General features: G+C 45.7%; 1 protein-coding gene across 3 annotated transcripts in view; it reads left to right on the forward strand.

Annotated features, from left to right (window-relative positions):
• ebf1a (EBF transcription factor 1a) overlaps window positions 1-25,182 on the forward strand; it is a 56,803-nt gene that overhangs the window by 23,307 nt on the left and 8,314 nt on the right. For all 3 annotated transcript variants that reach the window (XM_061048993.1, XM_061048991.1, XM_061048992.1), the window contains exons 7-13: window positions 6,217-6,298; window positions 7,637-7,778; window positions 10,056-10,186; window positions 12,173-12,299; window positions 19,833-19,921; window positions 24,016-24,081; window positions 24,544-24,706. In XM_061048993.1, the coding sequence (XP_060904976.1) occupies window positions 6,217-6,298; window positions 7,637-7,778; window positions 10,056-10,186; window positions 12,173-12,299; window positions 19,833-19,921; window positions 24,016-24,081; window positions 24,544-24,706 (800 nt within the window). The remainder of the gene's footprint in view (window positions 1-6,216; window positions 6,299-7,636; window positions 7,779-10,055; window positions 10,187-12,172; window positions 12,300-19,832; window positions 19,922-24,015; window positions 24,082-24,543; window positions 24,707-25,182) is intronic.

A 25,182-nucleotide genomic window follows, 5' to 3' on the forward strand; every position in this document is an offset into this window, starting at 1 on the left:
GCTGGGGGTGTGCAGGTGAGGAATCTAGAAGGAGCTGTAATATGTTTGATAAACACAGAGGGATGCAAGGCCAACACACACACATGTCCACACATGCACACACACACACACACACTCTGTAGGAAGCCATACGTATCTGCTCAGTATCAATCTCTCTCTTTCTCTTCCCAATCACACACACACACACACACACACACACACACACACACTGTTTCACATGTTCTTGCTCTCTCCCGCTCCCACTCCATGCTTTCATATTCCTCCCTGAAGACCCATTGGTAGGAACAACTTTTCACCCGAGAACAAACACAGCACACTAATTAAGTTTCTGATTTCTGATCCTGCTGCATTTAGAAACATAACCTTGAGCCTGCGTACACTCACAGTCGTAGTTATGATTTAATACGGTGCTTAAATGGAACAAAAAAGAAAGAACTTTTGCAAGCAGCACATTCATCCCGACAATGTATGGGGCCGGTCGAGGGTTGACACGATGCTCTTTATCAAGCTATATATAGTGGATGCATTATGCATTAAGTTTAACATGCGCTTAAATCAACACTGTTCAATGTGAATACGTCAGGCCTCAACTAAGGTACAGAGGAGAACAGTTAGGGTAAATGACTACGCAGCGAGGCGCGCAAGCGGGCTTAAGCATGCAGTCACACAAACACACACACGGTCACACACACCCTTAGGCGCTGCTGCAGAATCTACCCCGGCCGATGACAGGGCCATTATTCACTGGTCAGTCCCATGAGGCAGGGTTTGGGTTGGACAAGGGGAGCAGAGCGTCCCAGCATGGCAGGACAGCGCTGAGGTGAGAGGGACCAGGACCCTTCATTACTTCTGTGGTCGGGGGGCCTGGAGCTTTCTCTCTCTCTCTCTCTCTCTCTCTCTCTCTCTCTCTCTCTCTCTCTCTCTCTCTCTCTCTCTCTCTCTCTCTCTCTCTCTCTCTCTTTGTCTCTGTCTCCATCAGATTAATGGGCCAGGCCCCGACAGAGGAAGTGTTTCAATCAGCACTGCCTGCCAAGCTTGTCCATCATCCAGACAGCCTCTTATTCATCATGGCTTTGATACACACACACACACACACACACACACACACACACACATGCACAGATGTTTATTTGGTTGCATTTCCCCCCGGGTGCTCTGGTGTAAATCCAGGCCACAGGTAGAGATGTTATCAGTCTACAAGTTGTTGAACCCAGCTCTCTTTTTCTCTGCTGTTCCCATGCAGCAGAGAAACCCACTGCCTGTCTTTCAACGCTCCGGGAACGACTCCTCAGTTGAATTTTGAATGATCCTTTTCGGATGAAATGGATGAAACACAATTGGTTAAGTGTCTCTGGGACTTCTGTCCCTGAGCTGAGAGACTGGAGCTCTGGCTTCATGGAGAAGCGAGGAGCGATCTCTCCCAAGTGGTGGCCTATCCCCTGAGCGGCAAAAGGCACAGCCGCGGATCCTCCCCTGACCTAGCATCCCCCCCCCTCCTCCAGGGTCCATTTGTTCTGAGAAATATTTAACAACGGGGCAAATTCAGCTGACACGACATGCACACACATCGAGCAGATACAGACGAGGAGGAGGAGGATGGGACGATGCACGGAGTGAGCTCGAGATGAATTTTTCAGCGCAGTGAGATGTTCTATTTGAATAAATCATGACACTTAAGATAGACATGGGGGCAATATAGAGGTGCTTGCTGCTACTTTAAAGCGTAGCACTCCAAAGGAATGAAGCTAAGGATGTATGTGTGTGATGTCCTCTTCTCGTCCGTCTGCTCTCACGCTCCTGTGTGTGTGTGTTTGATTTCATGTGTTTGTTTTTTATCAGACATATCCAATGCTAGTGTCACTTTGTGTTCTAGATGTTTCTCTCAGTAAACTGGGCCACTGCAGCCTGTTACAGACCGTTGTCCGAGGGCCCAGGGCCAGGCCCAGAGACAGACCTGGTTCTGGATTATTAATGTCCCCCCCTCCCCTGTGGAGCCAAGCCCCCTCCCCCCACCCAGTGCCCCCCCTTACACCCCTGGGGTCAGCCTGCATGGCTCCTGGTGCAAGGCCCCCCTCATAAATCTCCCTAAATTAGTGTGTGTGTGTGTGTGTGTGTGTGTGTGTGTGTGTGTGTGTGTGTGTGTGCCTCCACACTTAAACGTGTGGTGCAGGCAGGGAGACAGGTCACCAGGAAAACAAGCCAGTCAGGCTCTCGGTTGAAGTGTCAGTGATGCATGGCGGAGAAAGAGAAAGAGTCGCAAAGGAAAGAAAAACGAGGAGAAAATGAAACACAAGGGGAGGAAAAGAAAACACACAAAGCCGGACCTGAGGAAGATATTTTGTTCCCTGACAGCACCAGCCTTCACTTTTACTTTGCCTGCCTATTTATCAATCCTTTCTCCCCCTGTAACGTTATATTTGCTTACAAATATTTACACTTCATTTTGAACTTGCTTCGGACTTCATAAGGATTGATTTCCTTAAAAAAAAAAAAAAATCTTAATGCTAATTGCTGGAGTGCAGGCTCCCTCCACTTCTCTACCTGCCTAGATTAGTTCAGCATGTCCCACGGTGGTATAACCGGCGAGGGGAAGTGCTGTTGTGTCACTTAGTTAACCCTCGAGACAAATGGCTCCCCTCTGGAGCGCGGTGAATTACACACCTCATGAAGCATATTAGGAGGCAGACACACTGCTTTTTCTTCTGGAGATGATCTGTACGGCTGAAATGGATGGAGGGAGACGGAGAGGAGAGGGCTGAGTTATGGCATCGTCCACAGCCATTTTTTATAGCGCATCAGGAAAAAAAACAGAGAGAGGAGGGGCGAGGAATAAAGAAGTGAGGCGCAATGAGACACAAAAAGATGAATAACTAGAAGTACTGAGGGAGATAAAGCAGCAGAGCTCTGAAGTTATCTGTGTTACGTTTGACAGGGAAACAACTCTTTACCTCATTTGTTACTAATGTAGGAAAATTATTAGAAAATATAACAGAATTGTCCCTCGGAGGCTTCCGTGCTGTTAGCTAATCGCGTAGACAATCTTTATCACCGCAGTAATAATATTTAGATGCTACAGGGATTACTTAAAAGTTGTGTTATAATTGCTTTCCTTGTTTTGTTTTTTATGGGCAGAGGGTGATTTTGTGTTTAATTGCTCCAAAGTGACAAATAACGGCCGTTATGATATGATGAAAGTGTGAGATCATTAAATTACTATGGCGACCGGCTGCATGTGTTTATTCGTTCATTTTCGCTGTTAGAAAATTTAACGCCACAAGGCTTTGAGAGGCCAAGCAGTTATTTACACAAATTCACTTCCATAGCCATTCCAGGATTTGGGGGGTAATTATGTGAGAGCAAAATGGTTTTATTTCATTTAATCCGGGGACGGCGCAGCAATTTGCAAAGGGGTAATATTTGTGGCTGTTGTGTTTGCACGATAAAACAGCTTGAAACCAGGGAGGGCCTCAAATACAAACAAGGTGGATTCATGATTCAGAACAAGGCTTTATGCAGGAGACAGTATTGTTCATAGACCAGCAGAAACAAGTTGTTTAGAGAAAGGATTCATGTTAGATTCTGCAACAGTATTTGTTAGAATCTTAAACACTACATGGGTCAGAGGTATGATCAGTAGTAAATAAAAATGAAAGTTCTGTACGTCACGATTGGGGATGTCACTGAAGTTATTCTTGGGACCAATAGGACAAAGATTATGGGATATGTCTGACCAAAAAAAACAATTGTGAAGCAACACATGATCTTCTTTGTGGATTGAAATTTTTAGGAAAGCAATAACAGAATATAATAAGATCGGATATCTTCATCATTTGTCCATATTTACTGGTCAGCTGTCAATCAGATTATCTATAAATCCTTATGCTAATCTCTTGACTATTGCATATCATCACACACTGCTCTCCACGCCCCCCCCCCCCCCCCCCCCCCCCCCCCCCCCCCCCCCCCCCCCCCCCCCCCCCCCCACCACCACCACCACCACCACACCCCCTCTCTCAGTTGATCCATGTAAATGTGTGCAGCGGTGATTCCAGTCCCTCGGCTCTCGGGGAGATGAGATAGAGTATACGGTAGAATCAACATGCCACAGTTTTGTAATGTTTCCGTGTGGCTGACTCCAGACACCTTAACTCTTGTAAATAATGAATCAGATGATCCAGGAGAGGGTGAGGACATGCTGGCATGTGGCAAAGTGAATCAGGCATGCTGACTTTTCTAACTCACTGGCTACATTTTTTTGCCCTCGCTTTTTTTTTTACTCCTTCTCTTTTTCTCCAAACCCAACTCTTATATTTAACCTCCTCATTTGGCCACCTCTGACTCCAGTGACCCTCCGTCTCCTGTATCCACTTATCCATCATCTGTCCATCATGACTACCTCAGAGGAGTAAGGAGAAGGACACATTGGTGGAAAGAGCAGAGTCGATGAATTAAACAGGAGGGGAGCCAGCCAGGAAGGTGGAGGATGTTGGACAAGTAGATGTAGTCCACAGCTGTCTGCGAGGCTGCTCTCTGACCCTGAGGAGATAAGAAAGTTGGGAGACCCTCAGCCTTTGGGGTCTGACCGCCACTGTGGAAAAAAAAAAAAAAAAACTCCATCTCTGTGCTTCATGAATTATTGAGATATTGGCCTACAGCTTCTAAAATATACAGGAGGGTGGTCTGCCTTTTCCGTTTGGATTTCAAGTACACTCTACCTCGTCCTTCTGTCTATCTCTCTATCATTTTCTCCTCTCACTTTTTGCTTCCTCTCTCTATTCTTCCCCAGACTCATTGGGATTAAGCTCTCTTGCACCAGAGAGATCGTAAATCAGAAAACAAACAAAAGCAGAAGAAGGAAAAAAAAAGAAAGAAATCAGGAATGAAAGACAGTTTGTTATTCACATCATAAGAGGCTTTCTCTTCTTTACCCAGAGAACAGCGTCTACCACTAACCAGCTGTCATGCATTTAAAAGTTGTCAGGGATAAATTCAGCACTTCTTGTGTTACATCAGATGCTTGTAATGCGCGCAGCAGTAAAGCCGGCCCCTTGAAATGAGACAGAACTCTGATCTGTCCATTTATCTTCTTTGCTCTCTTTTTTTTTGTTTTTTTTTCCCCAGATGAAGCAATTGTCCAAGGCTGCTTACTGTGTTTCTCCTGACATGTCTCTCGCTCTCTCTTTCTCTTTGCGCCTGTGTGTGTGTGTGTGTGTGTGTGATGTATCCGCTCGTGCATGCTTGTATCTCAGGCAGTTGGCTCCAAACGCGCTGCCCAGTGCAGAATCCTAGCCATAACAAATGAACAGTGGGTAGAAAATAAGACATATGAAAGAAAAGCTGAGCAAAGGAGTGATTCTCTCTCTGGCTGCTGGAGATCTGTATTGTAAGCAGTTTCAGCTGTCAGCACTTCTTTGAGCTACCTCAAAGGGAGGAGGAGGAGGGACGGGAAATGTTGTAGTTTTATTTCCCCCCCCCCCCCTTTTGAGGGTTCCTGTTTATTTGTACACGGCGCTGTTTATTTTCTCAGTTCATTTGATATAGATCTTTTTTTCTTTTGAGACAGACAAGAGAGCAGGGAGAGTGGATGGATGTTCAGTACTGTAGTCTCTCTTAGAAAAAGAAGAAGTTATCAAGCTTTGAGCGACGGGGTGGGGCCAGGGAATAAATTGTCAGATGTCCACTTTCTGCTTTTCAGGGCTCCAGTACCCCTCCCACTCTTATACACTCCCCCCCTTTCCTCACTCCCTCCCTCCCTCATTAAGTATTGATGTGGGTAGCCATACTTGCCATCTCAGCCTATTAATAATGCATGGCAGGTGCTGTTGATGTGGTCTCTCACACTGAGATTGAGAGAGGCAGGAATGGCAACACTGTGCTGCATAGTAGCTACAGCACAACCTCCGTCACACGCCTCTGCAGCTGGGGGGGGGGGGGGGGCAAAGGGGGGGTTGTGTCTGCTGCCCCGGTGAGTTTATGGCAAGCTGTGACAGCAGCTCCAAGATGGATATACAAGGTAGCATCTTACTCAATATCCCTGGGCTGTTTTTACATCCCAAACTGCCTTAGTCATAAACAAGTGATGGATGAGGGTGGGAGAGTGTGTGAGTCCTGTCTGACACTGCGGTTTGATTCCTTTTATTTGTGTTTTGTGGTTTGTTGGAGTTGCTCACTTACACTAACTCATTTGTTTCTCTGTCTCTCTTTCTGTATGTGCAGGTTCTTCCTCAAGTTCTTCCTAAAATGTAACCAGAACTGCCTGAAGAATGCAGGGAACCCTCGAGACATGAGGCGTTTTCAGGTAACATTCAACATTCAAGAGTTTTCTTTCTACAGAGCACGTATGATGACAGCGTAACCTCTCAGAGAAAAACAAAAAAACAGGGTCCCCTCTCACACAATTTGCTCTCCTTGCTTTCCCAGGGATAAATCTCGGAGACAAAAGAGATTACCATACGCACTGCTTATGAATTAAATTCAACATAAACAAAGGAAGAAACATTCTTTTGTCCTTTTTAAAAAAACAAAAAATAATCATGTAAAGAGCTACACGCCCAAAAGAAGAAAAACAAAGGTTTAAAAGAGCTCTCTTGCATAAAGACTTTATTTATTTCTGTAACATCAGGAATACAAATACAAAAACAGCTCATTTCAGTCCACATGATGTGAACAATACACTTCTTCATACAATAGAGGTGACTTAAGCATCCCCTTTTTACACTTCACTTAAAAAAAAGCCAACATATGCATGAAATATTTTATTAATTAATAATGAAACTTTATAAATAAAATAATATTTAATTGAAAAGTGAATTGATATATGATAAATGAACAATGATCGTGCTATTTTACATGTGAAAGTTCATTACCGAATTCTGTGGTGGTGTTGAAAAGCATAGTTTAGCCCATTGTTTGGATTTTACAGCAGTTGTTATTTCTAAGCTATGAACTGAAATAACAACTGCTGTAAAATCCAAAAAATGGGCTAAACCATGCTTTTCAACACCACAGAATTTGGTAATGAATCTCCATAGGTTAACACTTTTACATGTAAGATAGCCAGATGACCCGATCATTGTTCATTTATCATATATCAATTAACTTTAAATATTTTTATGAATATGTAGAACACATTCTCTCACATCTCTCATAAGCCCCTTTTTCATTGCCAGTTCAAAGTGGGACTTTTAGGACCCTGTAACGCGTCATAGGATATGTAAAAGTCCTAAATGTCGTCAATGTAATACAATGGTGAGACAATTTGATCTGAGCTGCAATGAGATTAGTAACAGAGGTGAAACAGGGACGAACCGGCATCTCTGTAAGCTTCTGCCACGCCTTAACGCTACCAAAAATCACACTCTGGGACATGAAACCCTGTGGTGACTCTTTGAAAAGTGCAAAGACGTAGAAACAGCAGATCTTCCTTTAGCCCTGGTGCAGACTCACAGTGTAGCGAGGTATTGGTTTCAGTGATGATGATTGACTTAAAGAATTTATATGATGAGGAAAAGTATGAAATATAACACTAACATTTTACAGGAAGTCATAATGACCTGTTCTGTAAACAACACTGCATATGTCGATGTAAGAGACAGGCATATTGAGTTTCCATGGTCTCCATCTGTCCCTGTCTCAGGTGGTTGTGTCGACTACAGTGAGCGTGGAGGGTCACGTCCTGGCTGTTTCTGACAACATGTTTGTGCACAACAACTCCAAACACGGCCGTCGAGCTCGGAGGCTGGACCCCTCAGAAGGAACGCCGTCCTACCTGGAACACGGTACTAAACGCAGGAACTAAAGTTCTCTTTGTCTTCCTCACTTTCTTTCTGTCTGTTCAACTCTTCTTCCCCTCTCTCTCTCTCTCCCTCCCTCGCCCCCTTTCCCCCCCTCCTGTCTGGCTCAGCACTCAACCCCTCCTCTGTCTCCACTCTATCCCTCTCAAACCCGCTCCCTCGCTTTCTTGTCTTATCTCTCGGGCTGCTTCCTCCCCAGATTCTCACTTTCCTCTCCTGTAGGGTTTTTAACTAGCGCTAAGAGAGGAGCGAGTGGTAGCTGGAGCGAGTCTCTTGTCTCTCCCTTGTGGCTTGCTCCCCTCAGGTCTCTGCCTCTGGGCCTTCTACTCTGCCTCGTATAAGCACTATGTGTCTTATGAGGTCTGTTCTGCTTAAAGCCAACACTGGCTTTATTTCCTCGGAGACCTGCTTTTATCCTCCAGCCCTCCATCACTCCCCATCCCTCAGGTTTCAAACACACCCATATACGCACACATGCACACACATACACAACCCCACAGTGTGCACAGTCAGACCCAAACCTTTAATACTTCATAATGACATGTGCACATGATTTAGGAGCCAGCACTGATTCCCAACTCCCTAATCCAGTTATTTTCTCATTTCGATTTCCCAGACATTGAATAAGAGAAACAGATTTTTTTTTTTACTTTGAGGAAAGTCAACCTCAGGGATGATAATGACAAAATACTAAGAAGGGATTTACATGACGGCCTATAGTAGATTGCATTAAGATTGAATGTTGTGGTTAAGTCTATCTAATGACTATTCTCCAGAGGTGAGGTGGACCACTTGTCCCTGAGACTGGTCTCACAGGCAATAGAGAAAGTTCACAAAGACGAGACATATTGGAGACGTCAGTGAGACAACAGAGAGAAGAGGATGAACAGTATACGCTAACAGATGTTCACTGTGTCAGAGAGATTTGTTTGGGAATTTCCTCTTCTCTGTTCTCCTGATGGCTGAGGTTGGATTGAGGAACAATAGAAATGAAGGAAGACAGAGTGGGGGTTGGAGGTATGATGAGAAGAAGGGGTAAAAGTAAATGATTGAACACAGAAAAGATGAAATGATGAAAAAAAAATTGTTTCTTTTTTGTTGTTGTTGTGTGTGTTGAGTTTGTGCACAAGGATACACAACTTTTGGGGGGGGGGGCCCATTTCAGGCGGTAATAGATGAGCAGTGCATAGAGTTGAACAGATGGCACCGAGGAACACCCCAAAGTATAATCCTATCACATGGATTCACGTTCCACCATCTGGTTAATCCACACACACACACACACACACACACATACATGCACACATGCACATGGAGCGCACATAATATCAGCGGCTGTGAAAAGGAGGCATCTTAGGCCATGATTACAGCCACAGATTGCTGCTTGGTGAACGTTGATCTCTGCGGGCGTATCAGTCCAGCTTGTTGAGGGAGGATCAACAGAACAGGGAGTCAGGCGAAGAGCAAAAGGCCTGGCTTCGGGGAGAAAAAAAGTCAGCCCAGTCTAAAGTGGATTATGCCGCTTTACAGAATTACAGCATGTCTGACAAGCTGCATATCTGTTAAGGAGAGGAGATTTAGCTTGTACAAACATGTATTTTCCCCCCAATGCTGTTCTTTTCTTCAATCACATCCAGTAATCTCCAAGCAGATAAGGTCCAAAAGCACATTGAATACCATTTATTGAAAATGTTCTTTATTGTTGTTATTCCATGTACTTTAGTTGGATAACACATAAAGAATATGCTTTAATAGAAAAACAGTGAAAGATTACAAAAACGCATTACAAACATCCACGCACAGGGGCTGAGATGACCCTGTCTGCGGGCGCTGAGATATCTGCACAGATATACATGGATCGGCCCCGTTGAGCAGGGAGCTAAGTGTTTGCTTAATGAAGGGCGGTGTATTCAGAGGGCAGAGCTACTGTTGGCTCTGCTCTGCTCCCCCGGTCGCGTGGCCTTTGATCAGACACTCAGCACACCTGACATTTACACGCCTGCACGCTTTGCCACGTGTCATAAAACAAGCGCGCCGCCACGGCCCTCACACACACACGGGGCAGGGGTGATGTTTAATAACGGGGGTGTGTGTATAATCACTCTGATTAGTATTCTTCACTCGCCCCCCGACCCCTGGGAGAGAGGTGTGTGTAAGAGATGAAAAGAGGAGAAGGTGACTGTACATGGAGCTGTACACGGCCTTTATGGGCTGTCATTAGCTTAGTTAGCATCTAATCTATTTTCTGTGTTAATTTCACAGCGACCCCCAGCATCAAAGCCATCAGCCCGAGCGAAGGTTGGACCACAGGGGGAGCCACCGTCATCATTATCGGGGACAACTTCTTTGACGGCCTGCAGGTCATCTTCGGGACCATGCTGGTCTGGAGCGAGGTTAGTCACCATCTGAAGGAACGAGTGTGTGTGACCATGTGTGGTTTATGTGCCTCTCACAGTTTCACACAATAATAATATATTTATTTATAAAGCGCTTTAAGTCAAAGCAATACAGTTTAAAAAAAACATTATAGAAACTTAAAACAATTAAAAACACACTTAGACTCTCGGGAAAAACATACAGAGATGCTATGTTTACATCTTTTTTTTTCAGTTTGGGCTCAGTCACTGTCTGTCCCTGCTTACAGGTCACTGCCTTGGCATCATCCAATCTTTTAGTTTTTATAAAGCACCGAGCTATACTCTGTGACACTGCCAAGCTCTCATTAACAGGAGGAAGGAGAACACTTCCTTTTAAAAAGGTGGCAATCTTTAGCATGATGATGAAATAAGAAGTTTAAGCAAATAGTGCCTTTTTTCTTCTCAGATCGTTTCATTGGAGCCTTTTAAGAAGTCTTACAAAGTGAAAGTCAAACAAAAAACATCCAATGTTAAGAGTCAAAAGATATATAAATTGTAGGTAGAAGAGAAATGTATTTTTCTTTCGCATCACTTTAATTAACTTGTGACCCCATTAAATGTACAGTCTTTGTATCCCTAGGGGGGCTCTGATCCCCGAGTAGGAAACTTCTGTTGCAAAGGAGCGCTGTTATAGTCAATTTATTAAGCTTTTCTAAAAGTCAGTCTTCATCTCAAAGTTTTCTTGGTAAAGTGCCAAACATTAGCAGAATTCAGGTTTTTAAAGCTGAAAGATTTCTGTCAGTTCTGTGTTTGACTAAGACTTGAAAAGACAACAACTCAGACAAACTAAAGGTGTCCCTGGTGGTCTCTGTGTCGTGATTGTTTCAGAAAAAAAAGTAAGTAGAAAAAAAAAACAGGTAACTGATCAAATAAGAAGCCCATTAATTAATAATAATAATAAAAATGCTCATTAATTGCAACCCCACTGTAAACATACACAACCTGCATTCCCATTCCCTTCCTCAGTCTTTATTGTTTCTTCTCTCCTGTTAGTCTCCACCTGTCTTTTATTGTACTACTATCTGCTTTCTTTGAATATGTGCGCACCATACTGTATGAATCTCTTTGTAGGGAGCATCTGCCACATGACTAAAATGTAAATGTAGTGTATGTGTGAAATTGAAGGTCAGCGAGCATTGCAGCTAAACAGCTTTCTCTTTAGTAAAGGAATAATTCTATAAAAAGCTCTTATATTATCTCGCTGAGAGGTGATCGAGGCCAGACAATGGTAGAATGAAAGCATAGCTAAGTGAGCAATAAAAGGGACAGTTAGAAAACACACACACACACACACAGAGGAACACACACAAGGCTCTGGCAGCAGCATTGATAGCTTTTGAGCGCTGCTAGCTTTGAGTGCTAGTTCACTATAGCGTGCAGAAAATGAGCTCTCAATGAGGTCTCATCTGTGTTTTGTCTTGTTACCATATTCCTTCAAAGACCCTTCAGCACACACACACACACACACACACACACACACACACACACAGACATGCATGGCGAGTGGCTCATCAACCACACTAAGTGAGCCTGTTTAAGAGACAGCGGTGCTTTAATGTTGCTAACATCCACATCCACAGTTGACAGACACAGAGACAGGGGCAGCAGCAGAGACGGGCAGATTATACGTTTTCCTCACACTGTGTAATAGACGTATGCAGAGGAAGCTGTGTTTTATTCATAAACTGATAACTGCTTTTGAACCCCGTTAACAGAGCCCGTGTCAGCACTGATAACCATCCTGAAGCCTCACAGTGACATTGCCTCAGGCTACGAGGCCACCTGAGGGCTTTGGCGCTAACGCATCATTTTCAGGCTGATTATACAAAGAAAGAAAAGTCAAAAGCTGAAAGGAAAAGGTCTCAGGCGAGCCCAGAGAAAAGTCCCTCGAGCTCGTGTTTGGATGTGAAGTTTCATTGCATTAATTTTTTTAATGCCCTCTCTCTCTCTGGCTCTCTGCAGCTGATCACCCCCCATGCCATCCGTGTGCAAACTCCACCCAGACACATCCCTGGAGTGGTGGAGGTCACGCTGTCTTACAAATCCAAACAGTTCTGCAAAGGCACACCTGGACGCTTCATCTATACAGGTACCGGCTACACACTAACATTTACTAATGACTCTCATTAGCACTTTAATCTACGGGGATAAAGTCGTTTCCACCTATATGCTGGCTTTTCTCATTAAATCTTTATTCTCTTGTTTTCTGCAGACAACTTTCTTTGAGAGCATTGTGCACTTATATCACATAGATAACTTCAAATGGCTCCTTTCAGTTTTATACGGTCTTTATATCTGCTAAGAGTACCTGGTTCTATACAATGTTATTTTTCTTCACTTTTTCCAGTGGGAAAAAATGTGCATGCTAAACAACTTGAAATTCAATAAAAGGACTCAATAGTTCAGTGAAAGGGCCTGCTGATGAGAGGAGGAAAAGTGTTTGCCCTCTTTTATGAAGCAGGTGAAGGTCAGGAGGAGGTTTAACCTTTTTGATTAGTGGGATTATTGAGTTTTAACCCCATCGAAAGGCGTGAATCACAAAGAAAGAGGTTTCCATGAGCAGAGTGTGATTTTTGTGACTGTGAGTGCAGGAGCCTGAATAGCTGGAGCGTTACATCAGAGCATATCAGCACAGAGTTATAGCCGTGTGGTGAAAAGAGCGGTGGAGAGAGCGAACGTGAAGCGGTGATTAACCAATGTGAGGCCATGGGTTCCCCCGGGGAGATTGAGAATCACATAAATCTGTCTGTAATCTCAACCACTGATAGACTTAGGCTGTAAGCCCCGGCTGGAATTGCCAACATTTGACAAAATCACAATTGAGCGTCGCGTGTGCGGAACATCACTGCTGTGCAATTTTTCTTTTTTTCTGCATCTTGTGTATCATAATTGCTATGCATGGACAGAATCCATGTCCATGGGTCATAATCATGCCTCTGTGCTTGTGTATGTATGGGGACAGGCTGCAATAGGCTGCCTGTGTTTGTGTTTGTTTGTACTGTGAGTGTGAATGTTCTCCAAGTACACACACGCACACTTTGACGAGTAACTGCATTAGTAAGACAGAGGGCAGATGGGTGGGCAGCCTTTACCATGCCAGAGCTGTCCAACAGCACACACCCTGCCAAACCCATAGAGCTGTGTGTATATACGTGTATGTGTGTGTGTGTGCAGCGTTTTAATGTGCCAGACATGTGGGAACCGTATGCATAAACGCCCTATCTCTTCCAGCCCTCCACTCTTTCCCCTTGTCACATTCACTTATTCAAAACTTGCTTCTTTTGGATAGACTCTTCCTCCCCTCTCTCTCTCTCTCTCTCTCTCTCTCTCTCTCTCTCTCTCTCTCTCTCTCTTTGCCTTTTGGCTTCTACGGAGGCACAGAGAAGAATCTCAACAGGTGAGAGGTAGCAGGTCATCCTCTGGGAGCTGAACACACACACACACACACACACACACACACACACCCACAGACTGCGATGCTACTTGCCAAGCGCCTGCTGCACCTTCACGGTGACACAGTCAACCGTGACGAGGCATAGATCCCAGCTCCACTCTTCACACACCGCCATCGCTTTTTTTTTTTACCTTTAGCGGGGTATTTGTACTTCTCCCATAGTGTCTTTATCAGGGTTTTTTTCTTAAAATCACTTTTACGTCCTCATATCCAAACTCTGCTGGAACCTTTCACACATCTTGAATGAGAGGCGGAGAGCAAGGATGACAGATATTTTCAGCCGTAGATGAGAGTGAGGATGGGAGTGGTGAATGAGGAAGGAAAAAGGGGGGGAGAAGGATTGGGAGGAGAGAGGGATGCAGGATTACCATGGGCCATGTTGCCCTCCTGGGTCTGTTTGGCACCAGTTTGAGCCCAGTTGCCAGTGGGTACTAATCATGGAGGATTGGCAGCGCCGCGTGGCAGCTGGCAGCTAGCACACACACACACATCAACACAGCGCCACACCCGCAGACATGCATGTACTCGTATATTACTGTGTGCACGCACACATGCGCACACTGAATCACATCGGGGACAGCTGGCATTGCTAATCAACTTCAGCTGAGGAGAGGGAAGCGAGCAGCTCACAGACCTAATTAAGTCACTGCATCCCCAATATTGCTGCTACCGCTACTCTGCAAGCATACCCAACACACACACACACACACACACACACACATATAACCCATCTATAGGTTTACCCCCCTCTCCCCCCCCCCCCCCCCCCCCTCCCCCTCCCCGCATGATCAGTGATACTTCACAAACCACCCGTCGTTGGATGCTAACATCTCAGCTGTAGTTCAGGACGGAGGAGACGAGCAGGGGACTTTTGGTACAGAGGAGAAGCTATTACAGTAATGTGTCCTCTGCCGTCTCTGAGGACTCCTCCGCCATTAGACTTCAGAAAGCTTCAATTAGACTCATCAAAGGCAATTAAGCTCTCCACTGATAAGAATAAAAGAATGTGTTTTTTTTTTCTGTTCTCTGCTCTTCCTCTGTCTTTTTTATCCCCTTATCCCCCCTTCTGTTCCTCTCTCTGCCCTCTGCCTTACCCACCTCTGGGGCTGAGAGCTCCCCCTAATCTCTCTCTCTCACTTCCTCTCTCTCTCTCTCTCTCATTATCAGGTCATTTCCCCCCCCCCCCTGTACAAATGCATATCCATGTTTGGTTGTGTATCACCTTTTACTGGATTGCTGTAACATTCATCAGAGCTGCTCCCCCTCTTTCTTTTCTCCGTGCAATATAGAGTGATAATGCTCTCTGCCACTAGGGTCCCTGATGTGTGTGTATATGTGTGCATGTGTGTGTGTGCATGTGTCTGTGTGTGTGACATAGGGATACTGGCCATAGATTGGGGGGAGTTGATGAATCACCCTTGTCGTTCAAAAGGCAATCCCTCCCCTCCTCAGTATGCAGCCTTGTCTGCTTAGTGCTTTCCACTACAGCTTCTACTGATATTAAAAGGCTCTGCTGGCTCACATTAAGGCCGGCACCGAGCGCTGCAACACGCATCCACACACACACACACAAACATTAGGGGTAGTTTTTCAGCGCTGAGTGCAGATTAGGTGTGTAGGAAACATCACTCAGCCGCTGAGAAGAGCAAAGGGAAAAAGACAAAAGTCAAGAACAGAATTTAAACCAGGTGGGATGCTGCTGACATTTCTCTCCGTCTCTCCTCTTGCCTGACTCCGAGCTCCAAATGAGTTTTAGAAGTGGAAGGAGGACTGTCAGTTGTCTGTCATTTCTATACAGTACAGACAGCGAAGTGAAAGGCAGAGGATGCGGGCACAGACAGTGTTGTAAGCATGAAGACGCTTTGTAAAGTCTAGATTCATTTTAACTCCACATAGGGACACACTCTGTCACACACTCTGACTGGGGTTTTGTTCATATTTAGAGATTAAGAACTTCAAAGTAGGAACATTTCTTATGCTCACATTTTGGTGCAACTTGTGACAGAATTTGTGAGAAAATACACACAAAAAAAAGTGAATAGATTGACAGATTATTCTACATTTACATGCACAATAGATACACCTGCAATCACACACACACACGCAGCATGTAGGCTTATAGCAATAAAAGTGGGGTGCAACCACAAGCCGGTCAATTACTCGTCTTGCTCCCATTTGTGAATGCTTCTTTTATTGAGCTTGGGTGGAGGCCTGCTGTTGATTAAAACGGCCGGTCTCCAGCTGGAGAGACGGGGGGGCCAGCTGAGATAGCTGCACATGCTCACGTTTACTGCACACAGTCTTAACAGTGAGGAGATTCACACCTCTATTTGAGATTGAGATTAATTTTCTGCACCATGTGGCTTGTCTCCCCTCTTTAGCAGCCTCCGTTCTTATTACAGGAGCATCTGGTCCATGATGATGATGTAAATGAATTTCGAAACACAGATGATTTTACACCCCGCTGAAATGAGCGGCGTTCACCGGACGGGAGGGGGGGGAATGATTTCTTATGTGTTCTTATACCTTAATTTAAGCGCACACTTTTCCCTCCACATTTCCCAGGATTTGCATTCTCCCGGTGAGAATCCGTGCTGTCAGGTATTGTTAACTGTCGACATGCACTTTTTTTTGCAAAAGATAATTAGAGCTTAGGTTGTAGTAGCATCCACACCTCCATTGATTTTACAGATCTCTTAGCCCCCCCCTCCCCACCCCCCCCCCCCCCCCCCCCCCCCACCCCCTACACCCTCTCCTCCTGCCTCAGCCTCTCCCTTCCTTTAGGAGCAAAAAGCTCCACTCATCTGTTTTCTGCGTATGAATTTCCAGCCATGCATTAGTCTCCCTGACATGTTCAAGCGATGCTTTATTTAGCTTGTCGGATTCTGCAAATAAACGCAATCTCTGGGTTTATGGAAAAATGGATAAAAATTAGATTGTAAGGTATTGATCTGGATTGTGAGTAGTCAGTGGGGGTGTTGTGTATATGTGTGTGTGTGGTGGTGAGGAGGAGGAGGGGGGGGGTGGCTCTCATCTGTGTGAGGGGGGGAGAAATGAAGCCGTAATTCAGGGCTATTGAACCCCCTGCCACTGGCGGCATCGATCGCAAGGCAGCGCTTATGAGATCACACCTGAGCACTGGAGACTGCAGGGGGGGGGGAGAGACGGAGAAGTGGCGAGTGAGAGAAACAGAGGGTTGTGATATGATCAGCTCCTTATCCAGCGTCTGAGGGCCTGTTAAGGTGTTAACACCAAAGCCTCAGAGCCAATTACCTAACCCTGCAAGTATGCTACGCCCGACACGGGGGGGGGGGGACAGAGAGAGACAGGGGCTGCCGGACACTTACTGAAGTTTCCCCTTCCTCCTCCTCCTCCTTCTCTTCCACCTTCTTCATCTCTCCTCCTCCTCCTCCTCTCTGCGTTTCCAGGACGCCTCCACCGCGCTGACCTCTCAATTATCCACCAGCCCCCCACCCCCCCCCACCCCCCGCCTTCCACCTTCTCTTTGCGACCCCGAACCTCCACTCCCCCCTTTTCATTCCTCCCCTCAAGCTCATACCTCCAGCACCCCTCCACCCTAGTCCCCCCCCCCCCCCGCACCCCTTCATACACACTCCCCCTGCGGCTCTGTGGGTTATTATAGTGAAATATGAAGCGGTGTGGATTCTAGGCTTCATGAAATTTCCATGAGCATTGATCTGATCTGATGTGGGTGATTGCTAGGTGAATCCCTCCAGTCCAGGGCTGTTGCTCATCTATTCATTTATTTATGGCAGTTATGTTTTACTGGCTTTGATTTGCTCTTCTGGAGAGCGACAGCTAAGGATTATAAATATACCTGTATGGGAGAGTGTGCTTTGAATCCTGGAGTGTATACCGACACCGACACACCACTCCTCTTTCAAGGCAGATGAGTTTTTCTTTTTCTTCTAATACTACATTTTGTTATAAATTGAGATAATTAAGCGTCCATATAAGAGCATAAAACACAAAGATAATCCCCAAAGAGACACAGCAAGGTGGTTAGAGGTGCCATTGTCCCCCCACATACTCCTCCTCTGCTTTATGGTCCTTGAAAATGAGCCGAGACAATATCACTTCCTCTCTCAATTACCTAAAATAGTCTCTTTATTTGTAATAGGGGGTATCTTGTGTACGTCTTGGGGTTTTTCATGCTATTGTTCACTCGAGGCTCATTTGGCACATTGTGGGGAACTGATAAAAAATTCATCATGAAAAACAAAAGCCTTTGAGACGAAGAGAGAGGGGATGTTGTCGGAACAATCCCTTCCTCAGACTGCGGGCCTAATCCAGGGCAAATCCTCCTTAAGGCTTTACAGAGATCAGAGAATACGGAAGTAATGTCAAATATTTGTCCTCAGAAATAATTCAGAGTTTATTTGTTGCATGTGATCATCACATTGTTTTGGCTTATTTTATCAGTGGACCAGCTGGCCTGTAATAATGTGTGTCATTCTTCTGAAGTTGAGCCCGCCTCTGGCATCTCTCTCTCTCTCTCTCTCTCTCTCTCTCTCTCTCTCTGTTCTGCCTTTGCTTCCAGCTTTTCACCTTTCCTTTCTTTTCACTCTTATGGATTACTGGAACGCTCCGCTGGGAGAGCTGTCCAAATACGTTTGTGTTGCCAAAACAGAGCATCACAGACTCTCGCTCCCTCTCTGCTCTCTTGCTCTTCCTTTGGTGTGTGTGTGTGTGTGTGTGTGTTTGAGTGCGCGGCTCAGGAGGCTGCCGTGGTGAAGTCACTAGAGGTCCAGCAGGACAGCTTGTACTCATAGCCTCTAGGGGCCCTTTTTTTTTCTTTCTGGGGGCCGCCTAGTCAGCCTGGCTGCTCAGATGTGAGGCGAGCGGGGCATCAGCCCTCAGGAAACGTCCAAGCTGCGACCCACGGGGGAAACAGACGGACGGGACAGACATATATACAGGCAATCCTCATGCACAAGGCTGCTTCTGTTTCATGTTTTACACTAATACAAGTATAAAAAAAAACACAAGAAACACAGTCTGTACAGTAGCAGCTTCATATAGAGAAGAAGTCAAGACAGTTATCAGTGTGTGCGCGTTTACTCCCCAGGCAGCCCACAAAGAGACACAGGGGGGGCGGAGGGTAAAAGACAGAGAGAGAGAGAGAGAGAGTACATTAGGAATGAATTATGTGGAGAGAGCACTTATCCAACAATCCTCCTCTGAAGTGTTTGTACTATAAGCCTCAGATCTTCATTGTATTTATTCTAATGTTTAAATATTCATGGTAAATCTTCTCATATTCAATTACCGCAGCACGACCACAGCATGCCGAGAGAGAGAGCTTTCTCCCTGCCGCTGGATGATTTGACTCTGCTGTGCGTGTCTGTTTGTGTGTGTGTGTGTGTGTGTGTGTGTGTGTGTGTGTGTGCGCAACATCTCTACATGTGTGTGTGTGTTTCTGTGTCTGTGTGTGTGTGTGTGTGTGTGTGTGTGTGTGTGTGTGTGCGCAACATCTCTACATGTGTGTGTGTGTTTCTGTGTGTGTGTGTGTGTGTGTGTGTGTGTGTGTGTGTGTGTGTGTGTGTGTGTGCAACATCTCTACATGTGTGTGTGTGTGTGTGTGTGTGTGTGTGTGTGTGTGTGTGTGTGTGTGTGTGTGCGCGCAACATCTCTACATGTGTGTGTGTGTGTGTGTGTGTGTGTGTGTGTGTGTGCAACATCTCTACATGTGTGTGTGTGTGTTTCTGTGTGTGTGTGTTTAGCTGGTTCCCCGGAGCGATCAAGCCTTTGTTATATTGGAACCAGGCTCTGTAATTGCTTATATTAGTCGCTGATCAACGCAAGACCACAGGACAGACACACACACACACACACACACACACACACACACACACATATACACTCCGCCTGATTCCTGACAGTCTTTTTATTAACCACCAAAGCAGGCCGACAGAGAGAGATTCATTACATCACAGGCAAACAAAGACACACACCAGACTTAATAGAGAACACCCACATTTTTCAGCGTGTTTGGTTTAATATTGAAATATTCATGTTAATTCATCGTTTTTTACCGTACAGGAAGAGAATCGCTTCGTTTCTGTCCTCCTTGAACAGTAGGTGTTTTTCATTATTAAGAATCGAGCATTGAACGATTTTCTTGTCTCTCTTTCTGCTTGTCCTCAGCGCTGAACGAGCCAACCATAGACTACGGCTTCCAGAGGTTACAGAAGGTCATCCCCAGACACCCCGGAGACCAGGAGAGATTACCCAAGGTACATTGCTCTCGGTCCTCTTGTGTGCGTACATGTTTCCACGTTTGCAATTAATTTTAAAGGGAATCTGACTTGGTAACACTGGTAACAGAGAGATATTGATAACTTCTAGAGTTTCATAGCACATATGGATATACATGGCACAAGGGCAGTGTGACCTCATACATACAGAGGAGTGACTGTGTGCTACAGACAGTAGGCTATACATGACACTATGTACGCACTCAAACAGTTTTTATCATATATTCATGCTCATTTTCTGCCCAAACAAACACTTGATTTGCAAAAGCCTAACACACAAGCAGCTCTATTCATCCTTCCACTGACTATAAGGTCATTTAGACTGGCAAAGTGGGAAAGGGAAGGGAGGGAGGGAGGGAGGAAAGGAGGGAGAGAGGGAGGAAAGGAGGTTGAGGGAGAGAGGAAGAGAGAGGCAGAAGCAGGTTAGGTGATCCATCATAGCTGTCCAGTCTTACCTCCTGCTGGGTCAGTGGATCGAAGTCAACCCCGGGTGGACTTTATTACTTCCAGCACACACACACTCACACAGTCACTCTCTCACACACACACACACATATACACAAACAGGCTCACACACTCACAGGTAGAAATGCACCTACACAACTCTTTCGCCTCAGCGTGCACTCACACTGAGCAGAGGGGAAGTCACCATGAGGCAGAGATGAAGAGCTCAAGAAGGAGGAGAGAGAAATGGCTTGTCCTCGCTGTGTGTCATGTCTGCTGGATACAAGACCTGTCCCACTGAGTTCTGCTCTTTAGCCTATCAACCCCCCCCCCCCGTATCTTTCTAAATATCTCCATGTCCATCCATCTTTTTTTCCTCTCCTCCTCCTCTTCCTCCCTCTCTACGTGGTGTCTCTTTCTCTTCTAAATGAACAGCGGTAGCTTGCAGGCCCTGGTTGTTCATTTCAGCTCTATTGATTTGTGCCTTTATTGAGGTAATAACAGTTTGTTGACCACACTTCTCTCAACTGTTGGCCTCAATCATGAGGGAGAGAGGGTGCAAAAGAGGGGCAAACACGGACAACTTCTACTTCAACAAATGTCCAGTCAAGGTCGCCATGGCAACACCTCTTTGTGGTTTTCTGTCTTTCAAAACAATGTTTTGAAATCAAATTGATCAGGAATAAACTGAATTACAATCTAGTAGCATCGTTTTCAAAGAGCCTCTTAAATAGATGGTGTGGATTTTTTGGAAGCTGCATTGTAGGAGGTACAAGAGTTAGTGAATTACCGTCAGTAAATGTTTTGGACGAGCTACTGAAACAAAACCTGAGCTGTGAATGAGTTCAACTGCAAAATGTTTTTTAACCACTTGCAAAAAATCCACCAAAACAATCAGTTTATAACACAACATAATGGATATGTTAACAGCTTGACCTTACATACAGACATAACTTTACATTGTAAATCAGTGAATGTCCATATTTGTAGTCCTATATGCATACTAGTCCTCTGTGTTGGTACCCTGACCAGCTTCTCCAAACAGGGGCTGTGCTTACAGGAATCAGCTGTCAGAGTTTGGCCAAGGGTAGCATGGACACCCCCTTAATCAGGCGGCTATGAGACTCTATGGCATCTATATACCACATATACTTAGGGTTAGGGTTAGGGTTAGGGTTAGGGGTAACCCTAACCCTAACCCTAACCGTGTGACTTGTGGGTGGTGCATCTTTGTTTTAGTACCCAAGAACCAAGTCAAAAAGATGATATGTCACAATTTGTGTTATTTGTCATTAAAAAAACATTTACTCTGTAATGTGGAATCTGTCACCTTACTGTTAGCAGTTAAATTAGATGTGATTATTGGAAATGCTACATTAGTGTGTGCACAAACTACTTCATGTCAATCCTTCATAAGTTAGTGCCCCAGTTGGTCCACACCCATGTTGACTTTGAGTGATTCTCAAAAAAATTCAATCTCTCTTCAACAAACTCCAAAACATTGTGAAGGAAGCATGCAGAATATGTGTTAAAGCCTCTTCTCTCTATATATTTTGTTGTAATGATCAGTGGCACAGGCAGGCTGCAGGGTGTTCAGCTGAGGCTGTGGTGTAGCTGGGGGTCTGGGGCCAGCTAATGAGTGACCGCCCTGCCAGACGGGGGCCAGGCTCTGCTCTGGATCAGGTTCCCCTTCCTGTTGACGTCTCTGTGGGGCCTGCCTTTTACGGGAAGAGACCCTGCGCCCAGGAAATGGTCTCCCCTTACAGTGGCAGAGCTCGGTAGGCAGCACGGCGCTAACCACATTTATCTGTTTATCAGAACGACTCTGGAGCGCTGCTGCCTAATCGCGTTTAGCCACTGGACAGATCCCTCCGCTAACGAGAGGCTGATAGGTACAGACAGGGAGCAGAACCCACCAGAGAGTGATTAATCGAGACAATGGGAGAGAGAAAAAGAAGAGAGAGAGAGACAGGAGACAGTCATTTGGAGACTGCAGGTGAAGAGAGAAGGGTGGAGTTTAGAGATAGAGACGTGCAGCAGGAAAGAGCTGAGGGCTTTAAAACTCATAGCTGTTGAAGAGAGGCAAAAAAAATGTTTAAGATGAAGTGACTAGGGTTTCACATATCCTCCCTGAACACCTATACGCTCCAGCTGCGCATCTGTTTGTGCCCTAATGCCTTACTCTTCTTACTCTTTCCTCATTTCCCCTCCTCCTCCTCCCTCCTCCCTCCCATCATCCATCCATCTACCTATCTAGCAATCCCTGGGAGGCATGTGGAGTCGAGGAACAGCAGAGAGAAGGAAGCGAGGAGCGGTGCATACATACTAAAGAACCACTTACCTTCCCAGGGCCTCTACATCTCTCAATCACCTCGAACAGGCCTCCTCTCTGGTCTCCCCTCTTTCTGTCTCCTCCCTCTCTCACCCCCCCTCCCCCCCCCAGATAGTGCTAGTAATGGGAGGTTAACACAGAGGCAGCGCTCCCATTATTGAGTGAATTTAGCACCTCGGACAGCGCTCTACAATCTTTATTGCTTTGCTGACCCTCTCGTCATGTCCTGGGCGTGCTCGACAGCCCTCCACATGTGCACGCTGGCTGCATGTGTGTGTGTGTGTGTGTGTGTGTGTGTGTGTGTGTGTGTGTGTGATATGAGTCTGATTGAAAGGCGGTGTGTCACGGAACAGAGAGCACACATGCTCCGGGGCTTGTTCACAGCGAGGGATACACTCAGGAGGGTATAGCGCACAGCGTGTGTGAGAAGGGAGAGAGAGAGAGAGAGAGGAAAACGAGGGGGAAGGTTGTAGGGGAGGGGGGCTGCAATTTTCTGGTTGTCGCGCCTCCAGCATATATCCTGGCCCCGGCACATTAACTTTTAAAAAGGGTTTCGTAGGGGCTGTAGGTGTCTACATCACACACACACACACACACACACACACACACATATAAACGACTGCCTAGAGTCACACACTCATACACTCAGGGAGAGGAAAGAATAGAGACGGAGCGAGCGAGGAGAGAAAGAAGGGTAAGCGGTAGAAAATGAGCGCAGAGAAAGTGGCAACACTACGGGAGGATAAATGTTTGATGTGGGAAATTCCACTCGGCGGTTTTCTACCTGAGCGATGATGTTCTACATTTATCACACAAAGTGGATGCAGGGCTATTCACTTGGATCATTACCAGGGTTAATACAGGGCAGGAGACGGGTGTGTGTCCCGGAGTTGTACAGCCGTCCAAACTGATGATCTGTTGTGTTAAATGAGATTGATGTGTGATCATGTGCGCTGGATTCATGATCGGCCGCTGACAGCAGGGGAGGAGGAGAAGACGTAAGAAAACGCTTGACTGATATAGAGATATAGGCTCATGTTTTATTCACAGATAACAGTGTCTTACCTCTGCTCTCCCAAACTGCCCCAGCTAGTAACAAAGTGCCAGGACAGGCCCATTTCTCTTCCTCTGCCTTCCTCCGTCGGCCTCTCCTTCCTCTTCCTGCACTCTCTCTGTTCTGCATTCACAGCATAATGTAGGACGTGAAATGTAATAAAAGTGACTGAACTCTGTGAGCCGTCACATTCATGATCAATCCCTTTTTTTTTTTTCTCCGTCTGTGCTTGATTTTTTTTAGGAGGTGATCTTAAAGAGAGCAGCCGACCTGGTGGAGGCTTTGTACGGGATGCCTCATAATAACCAGGTAAATACCAAACACAAACATCAATTTATCTCACAGGAAATGATGTGTGTGGTCAGCAACAAAGGGTGTTTTGCTGGACTCCATGCCTCAATATTTTCCTCAGCTGTAGGACCCAAAAAACATAAACATGAGATCATGTTAGCTGCTTTTTTATGCCATGTTGTTGAGGGAATGAGAAGCACAATGACACTGAAGGAGGAGAAGAGATAAAATAGAGAAGCAAATAAGGAAGAAGAGGATGCAGGGAGGAAAAGAGGAACCAGGAAACACTTGATGAGTCTGTTAATGAGACTTCCCTCCATTTACTGGAACCAATCCCACCACTCCCAGTGACCACTGATAAAAAACCACTCCGCCTGCAAGCTTTACATGCACAATATCTCAAGAAGGACAAATCTTCTTCTTATCTCCTTTGCCTCTCTTGCTGACCACAGCTGTGTTTTCTTTTTTTTTCTTTGCAAGGAGATGATTCTGAAGCGAGCCGCAGACATCGCAGAGGCCCTCTACACGACGGTGCCACGAGGGCACAACCAGCTCACCGGTCTTGGCAGTGGCTCCGTCCATGCCGGTATGATGTCTGTGAACTCCTTCACCGGGTCAGAGGTGGCACAAACGGCCAATCAGGGTGAGCAAACTCAACAGGAAACAATTAGTGTGTCATCATGGGGAGAAGTGGTAGTGATTTATCTTCTTTTTTTATTTTTTTTGTCTTTTTGGAAAGAAGGATGTGTAGTAAACATGAGCAGTGCTACAGGGACATTTAATTTTTCATGTGGAGAAATTTGGAAAGTGTGATTTAAGAGCAGGATGAAAACAAGCAGAACTTGAAAAAAGAGGACAGAAGGAGTTGGAGGAGGAGGAGGGGAGCTGGAAGAGAAAACACTGAAAACTTAAGTCGAGGGAGGAACGAAGGTGAGAGAGTGAAGTATGGAGAAAAAGGGAGCCACGGATGGAGTACGATGGAGAAATATGAGTGGGTCCTAGGGGTGTGTATATTAGACTGGGGTCGGCCCCCCGTCTGACAGAGAGAGATGTGGGTGCAGTCAGCGGTGATTCATCACGTGTATCAGGGGAAGGAGGAGAGGAAAGCAGCCCTCTGGA

Source organism: Labrus mixtus, chromosome 10, assembly GCF_963584025.1.
Source record: "Labrus mixtus chromosome 10, fLabMix1.1, whole genome shotgun sequence".
NCBI classification, from domain to species: domain Eukaryota; kingdom Metazoa; phylum Chordata; class Actinopteri; order Labriformes; family Labridae; genus Labrus; species Labrus mixtus.